This window comes from Anser anser (assembly GCF_964211835.1).
Source record: "Anser anser genome assembly, chromosome: 8".
Taxonomy (NCBI): Eukaryota; Metazoa; Chordata; class Aves; order Anseriformes; family Anatidae; genus Anser; species Anser anser.
Window position 1 is genome coordinate 24,609,844 of NC_139728.1, and position 25,061 is coordinate 24,634,904.

At 40.5% G+C, this 25,061-nt stretch overlaps 1 protein-coding gene across 5 annotated transcripts in view; it reads right to left on the reverse strand.

Annotated features, from left to right (window-relative positions):
- LOC310903394 (BEN domain-containing protein 5) overlaps positions 1–25,061 on the reverse strand; it is a 932,737-nt gene that overhangs the window by 359,057 nt on the left and 548,619 nt on the right. Inside the window, exons 1-2 of one of the 5 annotated variants that reach the window (XM_083846603.1) lie at positions 13,024–14,478; positions 3–136 (exon numbers count right to left, since the gene is read on the reverse strand). The exons of 3 other annotated variants lie outside the window; for them this stretch is intronic. In XM_083846603.1, the coding sequence (XP_083702729.1) occupies positions 3–136; positions 13,024–13,240 (351 nt within the window). In that variant the 5' untranslated portion in view covers positions 13,241–14,478. Of the gene's footprint in view, positions 1–2; positions 137–13,023; positions 14,479–25,061 lie in introns of those variants that run through there. One more of the 5 variants, XM_083846605.1, reaches the window with a different exon arrangement.

Consider the following 25,061-nt stretch of genomic DNA (forward strand, 5'->3'; position numbering starts at 1 on the left):
ACCTTACTGTGTCTAAGCTCCACATCTTCTTCCCCATAATCTGTAACCTCCCCAGCTTCTTCTACGTGATTGAGAGAGAGTTTGGGGATTTTAATTTTCTTCTGCATCACACTGTTCTCAAGGTCAGTTTTGTCCTCTAAAATGTATATTGAAAATAAAATTGTTACATTAATCAGTGTTCTTACTTCCAAATGCTACGTGACTTAGGCAAGAACAGTTAAAAAATAAATAAAAAAAAGTTTCCCATGCTTCAATCCCCTCAAATTAATTCACGGTGTAACTCAACTGATAGCCACTGACAATTCTAGAGTTTCAACAGGAGATTGATCTGGCCAAACACAAGAGTAAATAATTGTAAAATGCCAAGCTAAATTTATAAGAGTCATCAAAAGTTTTAACAAGTAGGTAGTACTATCACTGAAGTAAGAGTTAAAGATGCTGTAAATAAGACAACTTCCTACAAAACATTCGTATTGCTTTATATTTACCAACAGTATTTTCATATTCAGTATCTGTTGCTACAGTTCAAATTCTGCTTAGGTTTAAAACGAAAATAAGCTTGGTAATTTACCCTGCACTTTATCTATCATCTTTATCTATCATCTGTGAGCAGTACAGATCTATTTGCAAACATGGCAGATTCTGCTGTTCTGAAACCATCAGGGCAGGAAAAGTGGATGCTGCAAGACACATTGAATGGGCATTGCAGCAAAGCCTGCACGTGGACCAAATCTGTATCAAAATCATTACATGACCCCTACTTCATTAGTAAACATTACTAATCCTTTTCCCTCAGAGACATATAAAACCGATAAATGGTCATATTAATCTTTGAATCTCATACAAAAATAAGTCTGAAAAATTTTAATATTTCTGAAAAGCTGCAGAGGGGACAGGGAATCTAGAGTATGGTCCCCTAGGTGTGCCTGTGATCTGTAAAATTACTGCAGAGCAAACAAGGTCTTAATAAAAGCACAAGCCTGTCTACCTGTTCAAGACATTGACAAGGAGAGATGCATTCAAATTCTGAAGCGTTTTATTTGTGCACTGGAGGTCTATGAATAAGAAAACATTTTGAGACTTCTTATCCACCTCCAAACTGTATTTCAGAAATGTCCCATGGATGTTTTTGAAAGTGCCAATGAGGATGGCATTTCTGAGTGCTCAGTTGCATTGACTTTTGCTTTCTCAAATTAGCATCTCTCCACAGGACCTCAGAATGGTTTGTGTTGACAGTGTAGAAAAGGAAAACAAAGGTAAATCACTGTTTAATAAGAAGCGAGGCATTCATTAGAAATGAATTACACAGATGAATGCAATTCATTTTGTTACAGATAGAAATGGATCTCTTGTAGGCAAATGGTGATATTACAGCTCAAGGCTACGTAAAAAGAATAGGCACAGAAAATGCAGAATAAGACATTAGACAACCTGAAATGAAATGCAGATGGTAGCAATAAATACTAAGACAGATGCAAAAAAGAAACAGATAAACAACAGAAAAACAGCTAGGCTTATTTTAGATCATTCTCTGTTCCCCAGATCACCATGGATGCTTATCCCAGTAAAACAAAAGGCAATCCAACTGTTTCAGTTTTGGAAAAAACAAAAACAAACAAACAAAACACACACACAAAAGACAAAAACCTATATTTTCATTCATCTGGAAAATGTAGGTTCATCAGAAGAGTGAGATAGCTCACTTCTACTGTCAGAGAAGAAAATGAGAGCTCTTATTTAAAAACCTAAAAATTTAGAGACTGAAAGACAGGCTGGTGGGTACTGGCATCTTCACGGAAGGACAGAAGTTCAAAAACCCATACTGAAGGAAAAAAATACTCTTTTTTGTGTCTCTATACTTTGGGCCACCTGATAGATTGAGGATTCCTTTGAGCACACACTCACTGCAGAGCCAGCTTCTCCAGGTTGCTTTGCCAAATCAACTCCCACAGAACATGCAAATGAATTCCTTCTACACTTAAAGGATGTAGATCTGCTTCTATGGTCTGAAATAACCCTTGGCCTCACAACAAGATGGACACGATCCAATTGCTTCACAGTTATCTAAAGTGTCTGCTGCAAACTGCCTGAGGTCAACACTAGCCAGAACCCCAAGCAAACTGGAAACAGACCTTGGCCACTCTTCGACCAGGGAAAAGAAAGCCTTGAAACAGTCACGGGAAAGGGTCGCCAAGGAGTAAGTGCATGTGCAGACTACAGTCAAGTCAGCAAATACTGTCTGACAAATAAAACAACACTAAAATAAAAACAATTTGGAAGAATAGAAATATTTACCTTTGGTTTTGGCTTTTTATTTTTTAAGTCAACTTACAGAGATTAAGAACTTATTTAATACTCTGAACAACAGAAATGAAAGAAAATACCTAGCTTGGGGTCAAATAAAGCTATTTGAATTCTTCACTCTCCATTCCCCTCCCAATTTCTCAGTTTGTCTGTGAAATCTGTATTTGCAAAACTTTACAAGTGGACTGAAGGTACAAAGTTTATTTATAACTCCTTACAAATGCTTAGTTTTTAAATTATTGGTGCAGAACTACCAACACAGGTCTCTCTCACGTTTGAGAAAATTTTTCATGTGACTCTTTGATTTTACTGCTTAACCTGTAAATGAACCAGTAAGCTGAAGAACTTTTTTCCCCACATGCACTGAATTTGAAGAGACAATGGTAAAAATGCATTTATGTAAATTAAAGCTCAGTATTTTTTTCATTTACTTTATGAGCTAACAATGTTATGTTCCCCTGTCTTCCAATGGAATTACATATAATATTTTCTTACATATGTTCAGCTCTTTCTAGGCTTATTTAAACCTAACACAATTCATCCACTGTGTTGGATATGAAAGGTCTTTTGTTTTTCCTTTTTTTAAGTGCATTTCTAACCTCTGTTGTCTTCCACATTAGCTGCAGACAGAGCCAGAAAAATCTCATTCTGAATTTGAGGATAATGCTGAAGTACTGGCTCGTGTTCTGTAAATATTAATGGAATTTGGGAAGGGGAGGGAGGGAAGTGAGAGTAGACCAGGGGGAGGAGAAATATGAACGTGCCTTTCGAGCAGTTCTCCTTAGGCCTCCGTTTCTGCTGTTGTGCAAGCCTACAAAAGACAAGGACAAAACAGGAATCCAGCAAAATGCAAAACACGCACAAATTCTGAGCCAGAAGAAAATCAGGATATGAACCTAAATGACTGAACAAGATGCAATTCAGTGACTGCAGCCACAGAACACGTTAAGAAAGTGAAAGGCAGTCCCAGAAATGCTGTCACTCTGAACCTTCTTTGCAATTATGTGAATCATTTGGCTAGACTTCGTCCCCAGTCACTTAAACCTCACTACTAGTTAAACATTACACCTTCCCTTGGATGGCCACAAGCAGATTGCCATGAAGTTGTGCTTACTGTTTTTCCGATACGTGGAATAAGTAATTTAGCAAAACTAGCTACTGAGAACTAGCACTTAACACAGCTAATTAGGTACCTGTAACAAAATACACTCTGCAGAACTGTGGTGCGAGCATGGACAACACTGAAACCCTCTGTCCTTTAAGAACAGACATGCTGGAAGACACACGCCCTGATAAATTAGGAAAAACCACTTTTGTGCACAGCAGCCACAGTACTAGACAGAGAAAATTATATTTTGTGATTCGGTGGACAGAACCAGAAAGGCTGGGATACCAGCGCTCCAGGAAAAGGTTGGGATGGAGCGATCGTGCCGGCCAGCCGTATGGAAGTGCGGGGCTCCTGGGCCAGTGGCCCCAGCCCACACGGATACCCACCAGAGTGCCAAAAAGACAGGGTACCAAAAGACAGCCAACTGCAGAGACATTTCAGAGCGCCTGGGTAGACATCCGGCCTCAGCAGTGCCAAAGGAAAAAAGGCCAAAAAACCAACCCTGCCTAAGAGACTCTGTATCAACTCGCGAAGGATAAACTGTTCCTGGAACACTTTCTTCACAGACCTTCATTTCAGTGTCAGGATGGGCAGATCCAGGCCAAAATGCAATAGCTTCAAGCCTGCAGCAGCAGGGAACTGAGGCAGACAAAGCAAATCTGACAAGGCAGGAAATGAGGTGGTTAAATTCAAGTAAAAATCTGTGAGTGATCTAAAACTGCACACCCTATCCTGGGACATAGAGTACAACTATGAAAATCTCCAAGTCTCCTTAAAACATTCTTTACTTTCTAATTTAGGAGTATGGACTGAAAAAACTAATCCCTTTGAAAAAATAGTTCAAGTGCTGTTTTTTCCACCTTTGGAGTAAAAGCTGGAAAACTAGAGGAAGAGAGCTCTGCACTCTGAGTAGATGAGGGATGGCAGGCCTGGGATCAGTCCAAACAAGCGGCTTGGTGATGCTATAAATCTTATAATAATAAAACGAGAGAACCTTGAGCAAAATTCATCCTTCCCCTAAGCCTCCAAAAAAAAAAAATTCCACCCCTTGTGGAAAATGATATACTGACAGTTCAAAAAATTTAACATCGCCCTTCCCGTTTTTAGGCATATACCCAACACATATGGGCAGCACCTGCACCAAATTCCCCCCACGCTGCTGTGTTGAGCTGCCTTAGTGCTGACTGAGATCATCATCTGCCTCAGGAGGCTCTGCACTACTTACAGAGCACAAGCAGAGAGAGAGACACTCAAGAACCAAAACAAAAAGCCCACAGGCAAAGGTATACTTGGCGCTTCAAAACAAATACAGGCACAAAGCACCACAGGGCATGGATTCCTAAGTGCCACTTAAGCACAAATAAACAATAATCAATATTGCTGTGACTGAAAATGAAAACAGCATGATAATATAACAACAACAACAAAAGCCAGTTAGTTTATCTGAAAATGGTAAAAAGAGAATCATAAATGACGCTCTTAGCTAATATACTGCAAGCAAAGAGGAAGAAGAGATCTCAGAAAATGTAACGATCCTGCCGGCTCACAAAGTGTTCAGGATATAGAGGAAGAAAAATGTCACAAAAAACACCCCTGGGCTAGAAGCACATGGAGGTTAAGGCCACCACCAAAGCAGAAGAAACTCAGAACGACAACAGTGTACAAACACAGGGTAACGGATGGCTGCAGAAATGCAAAACTTACTTGAAGAAGTAAGTGACGTGCCACCAAACCTGACACAGGTCGAAGGAGGGCAGTAGGCCGAGAGGCATCCACCAGGTGCTGGCACAGTCAATTCAGTGTTTGGATACAGTAATTCACTGTATTGTTTTATTTTTTTTTATTTTTTTTTCTTCAGATTGGAGTAGAACTTTGTTGGAAGTCGAAAAAGAGATTCCAGAAAAAAAAAAAGACTGGGCACAGTGAAAACACACACATGAAGTACATTTAGTTGGACAGAAATGGTAGGAAAATATTTTGGGCTATCCTAAGCTTAAGCTGAAAGAAAGTTTTCTGCATAAGGATGACAGAGAAGGAAGCTGGAAAGAAATCTGAGTCAACAAGAAAAGTAAGGATTAAAAAGGCAGAGCTGAGAGCTGCCATCATGTGGGCTAACATCACCCCCCAAAATTTAAGAACTAAATACTCCTGAAGCATTTCCCAAGAAAGAGAAGACAGAAACAGACAACCAAATGACATGGGGAATGTCTTCAGCACAAAAAGAGGGTTCTGAAAGTCAGGGAAGACGACATACCAAGCTACAACGCCGTGACAAAGAGGGCCTAAAGGCACAAAAAGGTAAGGGCATGCTCCGGAGGAGCCAGCCAAAAAGGCTGTCAAATCTTATGAATTTCATTTACGTGAGTTAATAGAAGCCAGAATGAAAATAATTCTTAATGGAATTGGGAAAAGGCAAAATAAAAAGGTCTTGAGGTACCACTTGTTAGGTTAGAAGACTGGTGAGAGGGATGAGGTGCCAGAAGCCTGAATCAAGGCTGCCCGCTGATGATGGGGGGCAAGCCAACGGATGCCTGCCTTGCACACAGGGCCTACAGACCAAAGAGCAGGACGCCTACAATAGCAGAGGACAGAGAATAAAAACAACTTCCACCCCTAAGTTTCATCGGAAATCCTACTTCAAGACTGGCTCTCCCTCATTAAGAATCAATACAGTAATAAAAATATGTTCACAGAGAAAAAATATGTTTACGAACCTGCAGCTGCTCTCCTAAGACCAAACCCACCAGAAAGGAACACAGGTTGAATCTACATTTTTCTCTCTAGTGGAACAGAGATTCACAGTTTAATACTGCAAAGAGTGAGACTGTATCAGTGTGGACACCTATCTGAAGTCTTGTTTCTAAAACACAAGACAACACCCAAGTATTTTATAACACCCTCCTTGTGCACATGTTCATTTATCAGCAGATTGTTCAGATTTGCTATTTCAATATCAGCCCAAATTCAGATTTTTACTGCAAGAAAAAGTGAATTATCTTTCTTCTTACATTTCATATTGATAATACGAAGTATTTCTTAATTCAAAAGTTAATAAAAAGTCTCTCCAACAATAATTAGCCAAAGCAACATGACTAAAAAACAAAACTCTGGTAGAAATAATTATCATTCTTTAGTAACAAAATTGTTTCTTCCATTTAATTTCTTAGTGGTATTAGAATAGTATTTGTTGGCAGTAGAAATTCATGGAGCTGCAAGATCAAGTAAAGAAAAGACATCAGGCTGAGAAACAGGAAATCTTTTTTTTTTTTTCCTCTTTTTAAACTAGAGTGAGGAGAACTTTAATCCTGGATCCAATATTTACTTAAATACTGACCTTGAATAACTCAACCTCTCTCAATGTCTCCATCTACCCCATTGAAGTCTTGTGCAGTTTTGTTAATATTTGTACAATACCCTAAGCATGTCAAACATAAAGGATTATGGCTATTTTCAAGCAGCTCTCTTAATCCTTTCTGAAACAAATACAATAATACACTATTACCATTAAATTAAAACAGAAACAAACAAACTAAAAACAACCTTTAGAGCAAGTAGAATGTTAAAAAACGATCCTTTAAATCCTTCATCTGTACCTGTATAGGAAACTCAACTATGGGAATTACTTTTCAGAAGCTTGGACGTGATAAATATTTTATAAAAACAAAATTTTATTAAGAAAGCCATTTTTTTCTCAAAAAGTTCGAGAGTTCACTTAAAGAGATCATCATCTCAACGACAGCTAGAGTTTGCCAATCTGCCTGCCCCGGCCAATCAGTCTGAATCATGCTGAAGAAAGGTATTAGGACCAAACCCTGATAATGATTTTCCGATCAAAAAGGCCACGAAGCAGTGGAGACGCTGCCCACCAGCTATTCAAGCAAGGAATAAAGCAGCAGCCTACAGGGAACTCTCCAGGAAACCTCCACAACTCTCTCTGACTGAGGAATGAATTGCTATGGAAATAGCAGGTAGATTCATGTATTTTTTTAGTTTACATACAGAAATTATCATGTGGTTCAGGCTCTACTATTTTTAAAAGGTTTATTAAAAAAAAACGAAAAACACCAGCAAATAGTTGACTGCACACAGGCGATTCACTGGAAAAAAATGTTTTACAGTCAAATTAAGAAAACAAAAACATTAACTTACATTAATTCCCCTTTTTACTCCCTGCAAATTTTAGCGTATTTTAATTAGTAAGTGTTAGTTACCATAGCTACCATCACCACACTACCTTTGAAGTCAATTTGATTAAAATCCTGAAATTCATACTTTTATTGTACCATAGTTAAGCTTATACAACATTTACCAGCTTAACTTGTGTTATGTGGCGTAAGGTACATACAAAGATAAAGAGAAATAACAGCACTATAGGTGACCTGTATGCCTGAGTGTCATAAAAATACATAAGTAAATGACTTCTGACTGTTCAGAAGCAAAAAGCAAATGTGACTGAGGAGCAAGCAGGTCAACTGAGAATGGTTTAAGAACAAAAAAAGATATTTCCTTTTGGAATAAATGCAGAGATAAAGGAAAAGAGAAAACTAGGGGGTAAAATCTTCTTGCACAGACACATTCTTTTTAAACGCCTTTTTACTGGCACTTTATGCTGCTGATGACATACAGCGATAACCATTATCATGAGGGTTACAGGCTACAGTTTTAAAAGTTCCTTTTTTTTTTTTTGGCTTTGTGCTACTGTGCCCTATTAAGACTTCAATGCTGAACATACAGATATGATAAAGATGTGCCTTTGTATAAGCCCTTTATATCTCAGACACGCTCCTACAGTACAATTTAGAAGAAAGGGGGGGAGAAGTAACAATCCACCCTTCATCTTGAAATAGTTAAGAATAAAGCGGAAATGGATCAAACACAAGATGAGTGTGAAATGCGGCTTTCAATATTCTTTATGAATACCACCACGCTTGTATTCATGTGGTATGAACACTACCACGTTGTGTTGAAGAGTGTGATGTGGTTATTCTGTGACATACACGCAAAATGGTTTGGTGAGCCTCTGCACCTCAAATATCACAGCAGAAAGTAATATAGAAAAAAATATACGTATATACATATACGTATGTATATAAATTAAATCTAGACCATATTTTGAACAAGTTTGCTTCAGCAGTGTGTGCCCTGCTGGGCTTAGCTCCGCTCAGTGACTAGAGGAGGGCCACTCACAAGGCAAGACCCAACGCACAGGTGGGAAGAGACACGTGTTGATGCCCTGGAGCTCTAAGTCCCAGTCAGCCCATGGACACTCCAGAATTATCCCAGGAAAAAAAAAAAAAAACAAAAAACAAAAAACACTAACAAACAAACAAAAAAAACAGTCTGGGAGGAGCCACGACTACTACTGGAAGGCTTCCTACGGCACTTCTTTAACTTGGGGTCACACTGGGAATACCCAAGAAGCAGTTGCATGAGTTGCACATCATGACAGGAAACAGACCTAGAGCTTTCTAGGAACAGAAAAGTTAGCAGCTTCCACAACAGCTCATTCGGTCTGCAGGTTGCCCTGTGTCTGAGCATAGGCTGCCACACGGGCACGAGGTGGGCACCGCTACGCCCTGCTCTGCCTACTCCAAATAGTACAAGGAATAACCAAAAAAAATGCACAAAGAACAAGAAGCCTACAGAAATACAAATGAAAGCTTCAGATGAATTTTACACATCCAGATCACTTCCTGACCTAAATTTTGTATATTCTTCAGATAATCTAAAATCTCATCCTGTAAATTTTCCCCTGCTCCAGCACTTCACAGTACCTTTCCTCCAACAGCTATCCAAAGTAAGCAGCTTCAACTTGTTCAGGTATATCCACCCTCAAACTTACTCCAAACTCAGCAACAGAATCGTGTAATTTAAAATTGTTCTGGGAACAGAGATTTTAGAACCTTCTGAAACACACAGCAAATTAGCTCATGATGAGCTGCACTGGCTTTTAAAGAGTTTTTTTTTAAATCACCTAACCTATTTTAATAAAAAGTGGAGCATAACATTTTATAAAGGAGCAAGAAAGAGTAAGGGTGCATGCAGGTATTAACATGTCTGCAGTGGCAGGTAGGGAACTGCAGTAAGAATCTGATGGAGATGAGTTTGCTACAATTGTGTGGGTGGGAAATGTTAAGGGCAGCAGGTAGAGAAAATAATTTACTGTAGTCAGGAAAGAATGTATTAGAAGGTAGTCCCTATTAACTTGTTAACAAAAGCAACCTGAAGTATTAAACTTTTTAAAAGTCCCTGTACCTCTGCTTGTTCCACCTAACACTCATCACTTTGTAAAGCCAGGAAAGGTTCCTGTAAGGTCATCTAAGAATCATACGAGCTCCTATAAGGTGCACGCACTTATAGACAAAACTGCCAGTGACTATATTGGACAGCAGTGGAAAAAGTTGCAAGTGGCACACATATTTCAACACTAGGGACTGGAAAACAGCTTGTCAGCATTTCGACGGAAGGACACAAAAGAAGAAAAAAGGAGAGATGTGGATGATCAGAAAGACAGACTCAAACTTCTTCTGAAAAGCTGTCTACTATTTTTGTATTCTCGATGAGAAAGACCAGTTAACATGTCACCTCCAAATCCGCTTTACAGTGCAACTTTAGTCTGCTGAGCTGTATTTTCCATTCAAGAGGTAAATAAAATGATTCCTTCATTACTACGTAACATCAGTTGCCTATTAACCAAATGCTGAACTTGTTGTGGAACAGAACGTTCATTTCAGTATGCCTTCTATGGCTCAAATGTCTACAACTGTCCTAGCTTGGGGTTAATTAACCTTCCCAGCTTTAGCGTTAGTCTTGGGCTAACTTTTGAAGAAGTTGAAGGTTCCCAAACCAACGCGTGCGGCCACCACCAGCAGGTCCCAACCACGCGCACACAGGCATGAGAAAAGCGCACGGCTGCTCCCAGCTTGTCTATCACTGCTGTCCTACTACTACATACTGCTTATTACTGAAGTATCCAGAAGAAGACAGTATTTATCTCCCCAACATACCAAGTCTGTCACAATTACGTGACGCTCTGAGCATGCCCAACATACTACCCTTTAAAAAAAAAAAATAAGAAAATTGTGATACCTTTACATCAGTTCCCTCTGCCCTGCAGCGTCAATATATTTCTCACAGGTGTGCAGGTTTCCCAACACTCAATCTCACCACAAAGGACCAAAGAATTGCTTCTAGACTCTCTCAAATCAAGACAATTGTTTCATGAACTATCTACAAAAAGAAAGCTCCAATAAAAGTTTGTACTATGGGCATGAAAACGTATTTATCCCTGGTGAACTCCTGCTGAACATAAGGAGGATAAGAGTCTTAAAAGTACCATTGTTTTAAACAACATAGAAAAGGAAAACTTGTTTCAAAAGAAAAATCATGATGCTAATCTATAAAAGTTGAATTGGTCACTATACACCAAAAATTCTGCTGAAAGGTCTTCATGTAAGATCAACTTTTCTCCCCAGTGTTTATAACCACTCTAAAATAAACGCCAATACTAAATATTTAGGGAGAAAGTGACAACATTAAAAGTAAGTAATCTTTTGTGTGTATCATATGTTGAATTCAATTACAGGATCTTTACATGGTGGAGGGAGGAAAGAAGAATGGAAGTTAGGATTCAGGTGAGAAGTTCTCCAAGGAGGTAAATCACAGATATAGTCAGGTATATTGAGATGTGACAGATGTGATAAAGACAGTTGTATGTTTCTTTGTGTTCCTGGCTCACTAGGAGAACCTCCTGGAGAAATTAAAATCTCTGAGGAGCAATTAGTGCAAACCACTAGTATAAGTAACAAGTCTTGCTCCCTGGTGGAAACAGCATTGGTTTGTTCTGGCTCAAGAGCGATGAAGCAAAGAGAAACTGGGTAGAAGACAACTTCTCTTAGGTACAACCTGTCTAGAACAAGGAAATTGACAAAAGTAGGTGCGCTTTCTGCTGGGTTCACTACTTGGCAAACTGAGGCAACCTGGTAGGCTCACCATGTGAGCAGATCGGCTGTTAGTGAGAACTTCTCTGACATGTAACTTGGGTTGAGATGAACACGGTGAACAGAAAGGGCGCTGCTGCTGCAGTTCCCCAGTAAGAAAGAGGAAGGTGAACTCCACGTGGGATATCTTTGAGAAGAGGCCAAGTAAAGCCCAAACAGCGATACCGCTGATTTCCGCGTACCTTACAAGTAACTTGCAAGAAATATGTCCTATACCAATTCTGCTCTGCTATAGACAGGACACACAGATGACAGGGTGGTGGCACAGGACAACAAAAACTTAGCCTAGCGGGTTCTCCTGCTATCCTGAACTCCTGGAGTGGCAGCTGTTCAGAAACTGGAAAAATTTTACAGGGAATGATGTACATGCTTGCCTGCTTCTTATTCTTTCCAAGCACCTGCTTTTGGCCACTACTGTAAACAGGACACTGGCACGAGTCGCTGACTCGAGGCCTAAATGGACCACCAAGTCGATCCGCTTTGGGAATTGTTATTTCCAAAAATAAAACTATAATTAAGAAAATACTAGTTTTACGTGACTGTAGCACTAAGCCACCCTGTTCAGAGACGAGAAGGAGGCACTGCCTTCCCAGGATTCAGTGCCAGGGAGCAGTTTCTGAGGCCCATTCCGCATTTGGGGAAATGGACATAACCACTATTTCTTCTCCCCAAGTGGAGGGATCAGGATCCGAACCCAGCGTCCCCTTGGCTCCTCACAGGGAGGGTCCAACCGTCAGCCACCATCTTCCCACCGCGGATGGGACAAGCCCACACTAGCCACTAAGTTGCCACAAACAACCTCAAACTTTCTGTGTGCCAACTCCGAGTAGGGCAGCGCGTCGTTTCAAGGCAACTACAGAAAGTCCTCAGGGCAACGTGCTGCGAGACGTGACCTGGGGCCACGCAGCAGAAGCACCATCTCAGGAGGGCTGCCCCCCTTCCAATGGCCAAAAAACGGGTTCACTTCTTAACGAGTGGTTTATGTGGGTGAGGTATGCAAGTTGAACGTGAAATCAGCGCGACGCAGCCAAGCCAAGAGCCCAACAGAAAGGTCTGGCTCCTTTCTTGCCTTCTAATTTGTGAAGTGACTTACACTAACAGCGCGGACATAAAGCAGCACCCCTCCGGCTTGGCAGCGCGCTGCCGAGCCGCAGAGTTACGTACAGCGGGGACTGCGGGCACTATAAATACCCCGCGCACCGACACCTCAACTTCGGGGCCCCCGAGTACGTGTATGTGTGTGCGTGTGTGTGTGTGGGGGGGGGGGGGGGGGGCTAATTTCACCTCGACATCACCACCAGGACCAGAACCAGGGCCAGGACCATCACCAGGAGCAGGACCAGGTCCAGTACCACCAGGACCAGGACACCACGGGGACCGGGACCAGGACCGGGACCAGGACCACGTCCAGGACTATGACCACCACCACCAGAACCAGGACCTGGACCACCACCCCCACGACCACCGCCAGCCCCAGAGCACCCCCCCTCATGCCCCCCCATCCCTTCCCACCCCCTCCCCCGCCCTCCCCCCCCCCGCAGCGGGGAGGGGGCGGCTGCGGCCCCCCGTCCCGTCCCCCCCCCGTCCCCCACCCCCGTGCCCGCCGCCCACCTGCCAGCGCCAGGATCTGGGCCTTGTGCAGCAGCAGGCGCTCGCCCCACTCCCCGGGGCTCTCGTCGTCCTCGTCCGCCTCCTCGGGGTTGCGGTACACGGTGTAGACCTTCTGGTTGTCGAAGTCGAGCTGGGACGTGGGGCTGAAGTCCTGCACGCAGGAGACGGGCAGCGCGTAGCAGACGTTGTCCTCCAGGAACCGCACAAAGGCGTACATGGTGCGGCGGGCGGGCGGGCGGGCGGGGCGGCCGCGCCGGTCCCGCGCTCCCCGCTCTGTTATTGTTCCTCAAAATCCGCCTCTGCGCTCGGCTGAGCTCGCCTGGCCGCGCCGCCAGCCGGCCGCCAGCGCCGGGCTAGACACGAGCAATCCAGCGCGGAGCGCAGAGAGACGGACGGAGGCGGGAGGGAGGGCGCGGGGCCCGGCGCGGGAGGCCCGACCCGAGGGGGAGGCCCCCGGTTGTGGCCGGTGCTGCGTTTGGCGGCCTGGTGCCCACCTTCCTTTCTGACATTAGCGTCTTCAGGATAACCACAACCACTGGTGCTTGTTGGATGAGCGCAGAGCTTCCCCTCCGTCCCCCAAAACACCACAGAAACTCTGCCCGTGTCTGACAACACACCTGAGGGACTGTGGCATTCTTAGCACAGATTCCCAACGCAGTGGGCACACACGCACAGTTATGGGTGTTTTCACCTTCCTGTACGAAGAAATAAAGTAGCAGCAGTACTTAGTCTTCCCCAGGTCTCCAATGATGAGGTCTGTTTGGACCAGTCTTGGGAGCAGCCCAACAAAATGGAGAGTTATTTAAAGGCCAAAATAAAACCAGAATGAGTAACAGACAGCCAGAGACAGGCACCTGGCTTTTTGCAAAAAGCCAACACGACCCAAAATATCAACACAGAATTAAGCCAAAATACTTTATCTTTCCTGGTTTGCATATCCCTAAACATTTGCAGTGGTGACTCTGCCTGTTACATTGAGTTTAACTACACGGAACTTGTTTTTCTTGGTTATCGTTTATAGGCTTCTTAATACACGAGAGTAGACTACAACCTGGAAAAAAAATAAAGTTTTCACTGAGCACTGGAACAGTTTGCCCACAGAACTTATGGCATCTCCTGCATGCTCAGAGATAACTTGACAGATGTGTGTGGTTGTGGGCAGCCAGCTCTAGGTGGCCCTGCTTGAGGAGGAAGCTATGGACAAGTTGATGTCCAGAGGTCACAGAACCAGAATATTCTGATTCAAGGTCCTCTCCCTCCTCAGTCATTTGTGAAAGTATCAGAAATGCGTAGCAGAAGTCTGTCTGTCTCAAGCAGCCCGTGAAAACATAAGGAACACATACAGGTATAGTTAAGCCGATACAAGTATTTCAGAAACAGGCTGTAAACTTCCCATACAATAATGGCAGCTTTATTATTTTAGCAATTACAGAGTTTTGCAAATACTTCAGTTTAGGATTGGGGATTTAAGCACCAGTACTTTATGTTAACAATAAAGTATTGCCAGACTGGTATGTAATTACAGGCAAATATAAGTCTGCTACAAAGTATGGATGACAAATGTATTCTAGTAGCTAGGCTGCAAGGGAAATGAAATTCCAGCAAAGATCGTGTTGCTGATCAAACAATAATGGCTGCTGTAGCGATCCTCTACCTTGTGTTACAATGGAGGTAGAAGGAGCTGCAGAAAGATGACAGGACAGACTGATGGCTGGAATTACTCCGTGGACGCTGTTAAAATTACATGAAGGACAATTTTGTCCCACTAAGTTCAGTGGCTAGTGAGGGATTCAGTACACTGAGTCTTATTAGGATTGTATTTCCTCTGCAGCTGAAATCTATTAGCAACATCTAAGACTGCTGTTAAAAGGAAAGGAAAACAGAAAAATGGAGAAACTAGATATAACAGGAGAAACGAAGAGAAGCTAGGGACTCAAAGGTTAGGGTAGATGCGGAAGAGGAAAGATCTCTTCAGGTACCAAGGAGACCTGGGTAATTTCCCCTAATTAAAGAAAACTAAAAGCATTCATGTAAGGGCAAGTAGCATCAGAGGGTGCATTATTTTCTTTGCCCTTTTTTTTTTTTTTTTTGAAAAGGAACACTAAACTGGCATTCACAACATTTTACATTTGAAGGTTCAGTTACAGCAAAGGCTATGAAGATCTTTGTGTCAGTGGCAAAAAAAAGGTCTCAAATCGTTTAAAAAAGCTGTTTCACAGTACTCCATTGAAGGACATTTTTGGGAACAGATTAAGGGTCGGAATGACAAATGTGTGTTTACACTTGGTCCCCAGCACACACATTGAGCCAGAAGGCATTATAATGCTAAAGAATTAATAATGATCCCATACATTTCTCTTCTGCCTGCAAGGAACTGTGTTAATTTCTGGCTCTGAAATCTATAAATAATCTGCATTGGGTAGCTGTGAAGCAGAGGAAAAGATCAGTTTAAGCACAGAATACAAACACACAAGTATCAGCACTCCTTTCCTCCAGATCTTCCTCGTTTCTACTAATGGTTAGCCAGTTGGTTGAGCACTGGCTAGCCAGAGAACCTAATGTTTGAAGATGTAGAGCTATTTTACAGGTATAGGTTTGAAAACTCATTATTAAGGGAATGACTGTATCCTCACCAGATTTAAATCCTTTAGCAATTCCCAGCCTTTTAGAAAAAACAAAACCCTGCTGAGAAGGAGATTGTCATACTTTCAAAATACAAATGAAGCCTTACCTTAAAAAGTAAAAGTGTCACTCCAAGAGTCAGGAAACCACAAAGCACAGTCCCAGCCCTTGAGGGACTTGTGAGTGGCTGTTTCCTGGAACACAACCTACATTTTCCTGCTGCTATTTTTCTTGAAAAGTGAAAAAATAGCATTAAAGCAGAAAACTGATGCCTGCTGTTTTGATGTGAACTCTGTGTTTTCACTTAAAGATACAAAATGAAAAGCTAATAGTACCAATAACAGTTATGCAGGTGCTAAATCTCTTCCACAGAAGAACATTAAAATTAGACATATCAGTCGCATTACTTCCACGTTTAACACCAAACTCTCACGGGACGCCATATTGGTTTTAAATCTAATGAAGTAATTCCCATTTTCTTTGACCATTCAAGTGGAGGGGCTTCAATACTACCTGACTATTCAACAACAATTGTATGCTGGGCTACTACTAGGAATCCCCACACATTAAATACACTATTTAGAAAATTTAATTGTTTTCTGGTGAACTTATTTATCCTCAAAGCAATACATTTCTTAAACGGTTGCACAAGCTCGAATGTACCAAAAGAAAGATATGTTCACAATTGTTTAGGTAACTCACTGCATTTTAACAAGAGCAGTTAAAGTCATAAAGCTTAAAGAATTACTCTGACGATGTTCAGGAACTGAAAACTGTTCAAAGGCTTAAGTAAGTACACACATTCAATCCACTCAGGATACAGTTAGTTTTCGACCAACAATGTGTTCTATCGGGTGGTCAGAAAACATCTCAAGTTGATCAATTACATAATAGCTCATTTTTTCCTCTTTTGATAAAGTGAAAGATAAAGCCATTTCTGGGTATAAATGAATCTTCCCATGAAAAAAGTCATATACAACTTCTAGGTGTTTTGAAATGGAGAGGGTGATGGGATGAGGGGACTACTATCTAGACAGGGCAATGCAAGCATTCCCAAGGTTTGGTCCTGCTTTAGCTTTTTTTTGTTTTTCTTTAATAATTTTTAACTCTCAAGACACCACTGCCATACTCTGCTTTCAGTGTCACAATGATTACACACAAAATTCAAACATAAAAAACAAGGTCCAGTTCCTATACGATCCTAGGAGATGGACAAGAAAATACTTGTGTCCACATATAATTTCTGAAGTGCTCCAATACCAAGAGGACAGTATTGGAACCTAAATTACATAGATAAATTCTTAAGATTTAATCTTTTGAAATCTATGGCCTTCAACCATCCCCACAGGAGGAAGGGCAGCACTGCAAGGCTATTTAGTCCCAATTCCTAAGGGTGGTCTAACCTTTCTTGGGGCTGAGGATAATACTTAATCTTCTTTTACATTAAACTCGCGTGTCCTAACAGAATATTCTTTCAAAGAAATGAAACCTAAGGAACACTTTATGGATCCATTCACATAGGAGACATTTATTTCCCAGAGGTAGCTGGTACATTCTGTAGCAAGACAAGGTAATGATTAAGCAAAAGTGACCACTGAAGAAGGCGCTTTCCTTGCTGTTAATGACTGGCTGGAGAAAGCAAGGGCCAAAGAAAAAGACAGACTCATTAACTGCTGAAAATTCCCAATGTAAAGGCCATTATTACTATTATAAAGCTGGAAAATAAATAATTGTTCTTTAGGGGGTTGTATGTATTGAAAAGACAAAATTCCAGTGTCTGTTGCTGTGGATACTGGTCTGTAAGACACCTATCTTTCCCGTTCTGTCAGGCTACGCAATGGATAGATCTGGGACTGGCAACACTTCAAGAATGGGTGCCAGACTGTATCTTCCTTTTCCAAATTATAGGTTAAACGTGCTTACAGAAAGTCAACAGGAATCAGGAGGTGCTGCCAGTCGGCGCTACCTTGCCTCAGCATGAGGCAGCAACTGTCCCCGCTCTCACCCTGCTCTTCGCTCAGCGGGGGCCAGGAGCTGGGTTGTCTGGGAGCTGCAAATGACCCTCAAAGCATCGCTACTTCCAGCTCCCACCCAGCTGGATACCATTCAAAATCTTGCTAAATGCCATGCTCTGTATTCAGGCAGTATGCTGTTTTCCACACTATAAATTTCTTGCCTGAGAGAAGCAAGTAGGCGAGACTGTTTTCTTTGAGCTGATGCAGGCATGGACTTGCCTTTAAAAGATGTCCTGTTGGTACCACTGCCACAGTCTTCAAGATCTTCTCTGAAGACATTGCTGCAGTCCAAATGATTTTACTGCTACCATCCACTGAAGGTTTCAACCTACAAATAGCTGTAAATCTGAATATTAAGTTTGAGATTTTCCTTTCTTTTGTTTAAACTGACTTTTGGTTGGCTCTTTACAGCCATTTTACTAATATGACTGTAGATGTAGCTTTACATATATAGATTTTGCGCCACTGCAAGAACTGGATTCCTTCCTTACCTTACATGCCAAAGGGACTTTAAGTTGGCATGGACTAAACACTATGTAACCTTCTGGCTTCAGTGTAAATTTTAATTACTAGATGCTGTGCATGGTTAGCTTATGCAGAGATTCTGAGTAAGACAGGACTCAACCTTTTTTCATAATATTTCCATTTTGGTTTTCAATTCTCACATCTGTACAGCATTGTCCCATTTTGAACCAGCATTTGTGTCTCGTACTGGCAAGGGAAGACAGTCCCGCAACCCTTTTCTATATAGGTCAATTCTGCTTGAGAAGTTCACACAAATAACATGGGATATGTACAGAAGAAAAAGTCAACTACTACTGACTGCATTTTTCCAGAACGGTACCTTCACATACTTACACTTCCACTTTCCTTCGAAAGTCTGATTTCAGCGGGAGACAGGACAGACCCTAGGGATGAGTCCTACTTTTTGTAAAGTTCTTGACAAACATCATCAGGAATGGGGTTGCGTAAGTGAGAACAGAGTCAAAAGTGCTTAAAGAGATATGTTTTCACATCCCCATGCTTTTTAATTCATATTCTTGTCTTGCCCTTTCTAATCCCTTTCAAGGGAACCTAAAGTTCAGTCTGAAGTGAGTTTGTATAAAATACTCCCGGGAAATGGTGCTCACAACTCAGCACTTCAACAGATCAACTCTGCTTCTTCTGATTAAAGTCACAATCAGAGATGGACCAACGACTCTTTTGAAGAACCTCAACTAATGTGAGCATGTAAAATTCCTGTTGTGGAAGGTCAGCGGGAGATAACACAACAGGAATAATCCTTGGAATATTTCAGAAAAATGCCATCCTCATTAATTTAAAATTTAAATTTAAAGTAATAGAACGTAATACGTTACAGTTGGCAAACTGAACATTGCAACTGCTAGAAACTGAACATGTAAGTGGTTGCTGTTATGAAAACCTTTGATACATTCTGTGACCCTCCCCACACCTCCTAAAACCAGACATCTTTGATACGATGATTTGTGAGTTCCAAATGGAGTTGAACCTACTCTGCACAAGTAGGTGAATTTTTATATCTGTATATATATATTTATATATATACAAATATATATATAAAGATATATATAAAAACTGGAAGGAGTTGCTGTCACCAAACTCCCAGAAATTCATGTGTTAACTATAACAGACTCTGACAAACAGGAATTCTTCTAGTTCTTCAGGGAGGCGTAACTCCTATTATCTCACGTAGCAAAGGAGATTGGCATTCATCTTTGCCCTACTTACAAGGAAGTTGTTTCCCTCAAAATAGAAAAAGGCATAAGAAGCTGAAAACCCAAGAGTTGTTTTAATTCTCAAGGGGCTTCATGCTTCGCTAGTATTTTCCACAAAAGCCTGAGCAACATCTATTGTACAATAATATTTAACATTCAGGAGAATCAGAATCCTTTTTAAAGTGTGATCAGAAAGGGGGGCCCTTCATAGGCTGTCACTGTATTCTTCATAACAAAGCAAGCTCTGTTTCATAAAGAAATACCTTGTACTAAAATACCGTAGGGAAACTACAGTTGTTTAATTTTGTTTTGTTTTGTTTTATTTTTAAACAAAGAGGGGAGTTTTCAAATTTGAGGTTCCCTTTAAGTACCCTTCTAACATGAATATGTTTAAGGATGCTCTATCAAGTTCATGCATGAAATGTCATCCAGCCGTTAGTATATTTCTATGCAAATAGAGCCGTGAAAGCTAATAACTGAAATCTGCATTTTTTTCACATTTCCAGCATATTATACAACTTCTCATTCTTTCCTGTTTTGTAACTCCCGTTAGCCTCTCTTATCAATAAAACAAAGCTCAGGTTATATTGCCTCCTGCTTAAATTCTCCACAAACATCAAAGCTGGACATTTGAATAAGCAATTTAGTGTATAAATTTTTATTCAGTTCAATATACTGATATTCTCCTGGTAGGAATAAAAATTCTGCAGAATAACTGCAGAGAAACATACCATTCGGAATATGAATTGGAATATTCTTGCAACGCTTTTCAGAGAGGATGGTGTGATATTAAGATTAGATCCTGCATATAATCAAATTTTGATGCTTGTACATACAGTCTGGTATTTCTTTTTCTTTATAATGTTTGTATGCAAAAACACAACGATCCAATATTTTGAACATACACTGTCTGCAGATACTACACAGTCCAAACTGATGAAAATATAATGTCAATGAAATAAGAAACGGTGGAGCAATGCAGTATACAGACTTTACTAAATTCATCATAACTAGCTTTACAATTCTGAGTCCATAAAATATTGTAAAACCAGTCTTTCCAGACAGATAGGAATGGACACAAGCCCTTATACTCTAAATTCAATCTTGGTGTACACATTGACTCTTTTGGAGCTGTAAATATTTCCATAATCTTCTGAACTCTCTGATGTGATACACATAGCAGTTCTTCTGAATGACCTGTATCTTCCAAATTTGCTCCCCTTTTATTTACTAGTACATACAAGAGGTAATAAAATAGAAAAAATAAAATAGGTGGGGAGACAATGATTATATTACAAGCAAGAAATGTTACTACTGAGAATAACCACAGTATTTAGTGATCATAAATATAAAGCAAACCTACAGTTTTTATCCAAAAACACAAGACGTACAATAAAAGACCACAGAGAAGTCTGAATTTTGTTCAAGGGGTCAAATACAAGCTGGTCAGTGCAGTAGCACAAGAATTAGTCAACTGCTTTAAATAGTCAACTCGTTGGGAAGTCTGCTAATAATGGTTAAGATAAATTCCCCACCTATGAAAAGTGATTCATCAATACATCTCTTAACAAGAAAGGACAGTTCAGTAGACACAGTTATTTGCCTTGCCTCTGCCCTGGAGGGACCATCTCAACAGGGAAAGGCATAGTCATTCTCCAAGGACAAGTCAGTCAGTCTTTAATCCTCTACTATGACTACTAACAAGGCTACTGATTATAATTTAACAAAAAAAAAAAAAAACAAAAAAAAAAAGAAAAGATTTCATTATATTGAGGCTTTTCTACTTACCTGAGTGATCAGCCAGCACCCACAGATGCATTTCACTGATTTTACACACCATGTGTGACAGAAATATTTTGATTTTCCCTGGTGTCTCCAAAACTCACTGAAATATCTCCTGACCACTATCACAGTATTATTTTTTAAGTCCATTCATCACAAAGAACAGGGGCAATAGCCATTCCCACTCACACTTCATGTTGTGAAATGGACTCAGAGAAAGGTTGGACCCAGAAAGGACTCCAGTGGGCCTGAAACATGCAATGTTGCAGTCCAAGAAATCTTAAGGAGTTATCACCTTACGATGCGGGGCTGTCTCAAAACAAGATCTCAAATACCATCCATGCTTAGTGTGGAAGATGCCCAAATCCCATCCATAGAAACCATGGAGCACAGTGCATTGGAACTCCATCCCCATGGAGCAAGGACTGCCAGAGGATGCCTCCATCTTGTTTCTTTCACAGCCTGAAATTCTCACCTGAATATATATGCAGACCTCCTTTCAAAACACAGGCTGAGAGAGAAATCTTTACAAAGTGGCCAGCAAGGCCAGGAGGCACCGTGATATCTCCCATGTTATATCAAAAATCTCCCACCAGGGCCAGCATTATGCTTGGGTTCCCCCTTTCATCTCACTGAAGGGGTTCAGACCTCCACTCTGTGCCTCCAGTTGTAAACATTGCTTTCTTCATCTGGACATACGTGATTTCTTAGAGCCAACCCCCCCAGGAATAGAATACACGTCTCCAAACCTCAGGCTCAACGTGTAATATTCCAGTTGACTTCTTATTGATCACCTGTAAAGGCAGAAGCATAGCAGGTGACCAAGCTACTGCAGGGTAACAAATCTATTCCACTGAGAGCAAAGTACCTGGAATTAACTCACATTTACCAATTTTAAGAGCACATACATGGACAGTTACTGTAAATAAGCTGATTTGTGGGAAGCTTGTTATTCCGCAGTCATTTATTTTGAGGTCCGTATTCTAGAGAGAAGAATGTTGCTGAAGTGGAAGTAAGAAATGTAACTAACAATTAGACTTGCTCTCAAATAATTCCAAGGTTATGTTTCCTCCAACAAGACATTCTCAGTGAGCATACTTGCAGTCTCTTATACTGTTACATCTTTGTATTTTTTTTTTTAACATTGACTGTAAGACAATTATAAGTGAAAAAAATGGTTTGAGCATGAATGCCCCCCTATTATTTATTTATTTTTAATTACAGACCTCACTGAAATACCAAGAGCAATATAATCCTCATACTTCAGAAGACTAAAAATATTAGAATTTCCTCTTAAAAACTCCTCTGAAATGACACCGATATCTTTGGGATGCTATTTAACGTACATCAGTGGAAGACTCTCAGTAATCTGTATTTCTAAGTTAGAAAGTAACATGGGTTCCAGTATCTAACTTCCATCTTTTTCAGTTTAGAAATTTTGGTCCTAGTGAAATGATTTACTAAGTTTTCTCTAGGCAATTAAAATCTATTCTATAGTTCAACCTTTGGATGATATATAAATACATACATAGACACTCCTACAAGGCAATTTGTCTGCCAATCTGGAAAATGCTAACATTATAGTCAATAAGTCAACAGTCTGCAATGTTAAATTATGAAATCAGAAAAAAAAATCTAGCTCACATTCAATCTGGATGTAAAGATCATTAGAATTTCTAATGTTCTGTGTGGGACAGTAAAATTCAAAGACGACTGTATTCGGCCCCAGTAATCACGATCTGCACAGCACATTCAGGTATTGTTGGAGAGATTAAAAACACAAAAACAGAGCAGAACAGCTCAGCATCAGATAATCGCAAGCAATTCTATGTCAGCAGCAGACAGCTGGAGACATATGCCAGCAATATTGCAAAAGTGGTAAAATGGAGATTTCGTGACAGCGAGGACGTGGGATTCACACATTACTCTAAAACTCAACCAAAACCGTTGAAATTGTTGTGCACAAGTAACAGCTCTCTGTCACAGTGTTCAGAAAGCCTACCATTTGGCATCAAAAAAAACCTTTAAAGATTAAGCAGAAGAAAGTACTACTTCTCTTTAATATTTTTATATTTTTCATGTTGAACATGTGTTTTCAATGTTACTGATTATCGTGGGTGAACAGATCAGTTGGAAGAGCTGTTCAGATATATACCAAACTCGTGTTTTGTGAAAATTGTGTGTGAAAAGGCAGTTTGACAGAATTTTACCTACAAGTATTTGTTTAAAGATTTTTTTTTTTTACTTCAAAGTAAAAGTTTAAAATAGAATGATCAATAGGGTTTGGTTTCAACTGATATAGCTGGAGTCATTCTGTTATTCCCTCCCCTTGTGTTTCAAGTGTCCATCAACTATTATAATTCCCTGACACTCCAATCTATCCTTGTTTTTGTCTCTCACTTTTTAAATTTAAACATCTACTGCTAAAACGTGTATAAATCCAAGCAAGAGGCTAAAAAAATACTTCTGTAATTATTTTGAAATCAGAAGAGTAAGAACACAGGAAAATACTTTGACTTGTGAGGCAAAAATAGTCAACCTTTCAGTAATCTACCTTTCCATTCTTTTCTCTCTGAACCTACCTTATAGTCATCATCAAGACCTTTTCTCCACCCCTCCCTTTTTTTTTTTTGTAGTTAACCATGTAAAACCAGGATTAAAAAAAAGTCAAGTCTATTTCACAAACCAAACCAAAGCCCTCTGTGTGTTAGATTTCCTATAAAATAGAAAATGGCTTGAAAATGTTCACAAGAAAGTAAAGAGACTTCTGATGGGTTCAAGTGCCCTGCACACGAACAACAGCTTCAAAGCAATGTTTTCCATGACAGCATGGGAGTGGTTAGACCTGAACATCTTCTGATTTTATTGCTGAGGCTCTGCCTTTGTATCTCAAATATTCTGTCCAAGGATTTTTCCATGAGAGGATTCCTGAACCTGCAACTCTCAGGGAGCGTAACAGAGACAAGTGACTTGTGAAGAAATTAAGGCCTAGGCCACTGAGGTCTTTGTGTTTTAGGACTAGACACCTGATGGGGGTTGAAGAACAATGTAATGCTTGAAGCATTGATGAAAGATTTGGGAAAAAAAATAAAAATAAGAGGCATCAGGAAGAAATTGCAGATTGATTGCAACAACAAATGCCAAAACATTCTGAAAAGAATAAAAATGTTCTGAGTAAAAGAAATAAAAAAGAGCCAATGGATACGGAGAGCTTGCAGGCCTCAGGTAACTTGGTTGTATAATTGACCTATACCTGGGGAAATTAAGCAATTTGCATAACTGTTTTTTACAGAGATGCTTCTATCTTGATAATGGTATTTGGTCTAGTTTAGTAGGTGGGGTAGACAGGATCTGCCTTAAACTTCAAGGAAAACTTCAGCAGCAAGTTGAAACTCATATTTTAGGTGAATGGTGAGCCAGTACCTCCAGAGGAGAGACTGCCCATCAGTTAGGTATAGGAAGAACAACTCTTGCCTGAACTGATGATTGGTTCCTCAACACATAGCACAGACCAGCCACCTGGTTTTCAGAAGCCTGAAACAAGATACGATGAACTTTAGCCTACCCATTCTCCTTTCCCAAAAAATTTACGCCTAAGATAATATGGTAGCTTATTTAAAAACCAAGTCTTTTTTTAACTTGTGTTTGGGGTTGCTCCCATGCAAAATACATTACAGTGGCCTCTGTGCTTCTCTCATGTCCAGCTGGAAGCCAGCCCACCAGATGAGCACTACTGGAGAAGCACTAGAGCCATCCAGCATCCTCACCTTACCTAGGCCAGAATGCTGACTGTTGCAAAAAACACGAATTGGGAGTAGGACACAGAGTTGAATACATTAATCAGAATGATCGCTGTTGCAAGATCTGCTAAGAACAAAGAAAA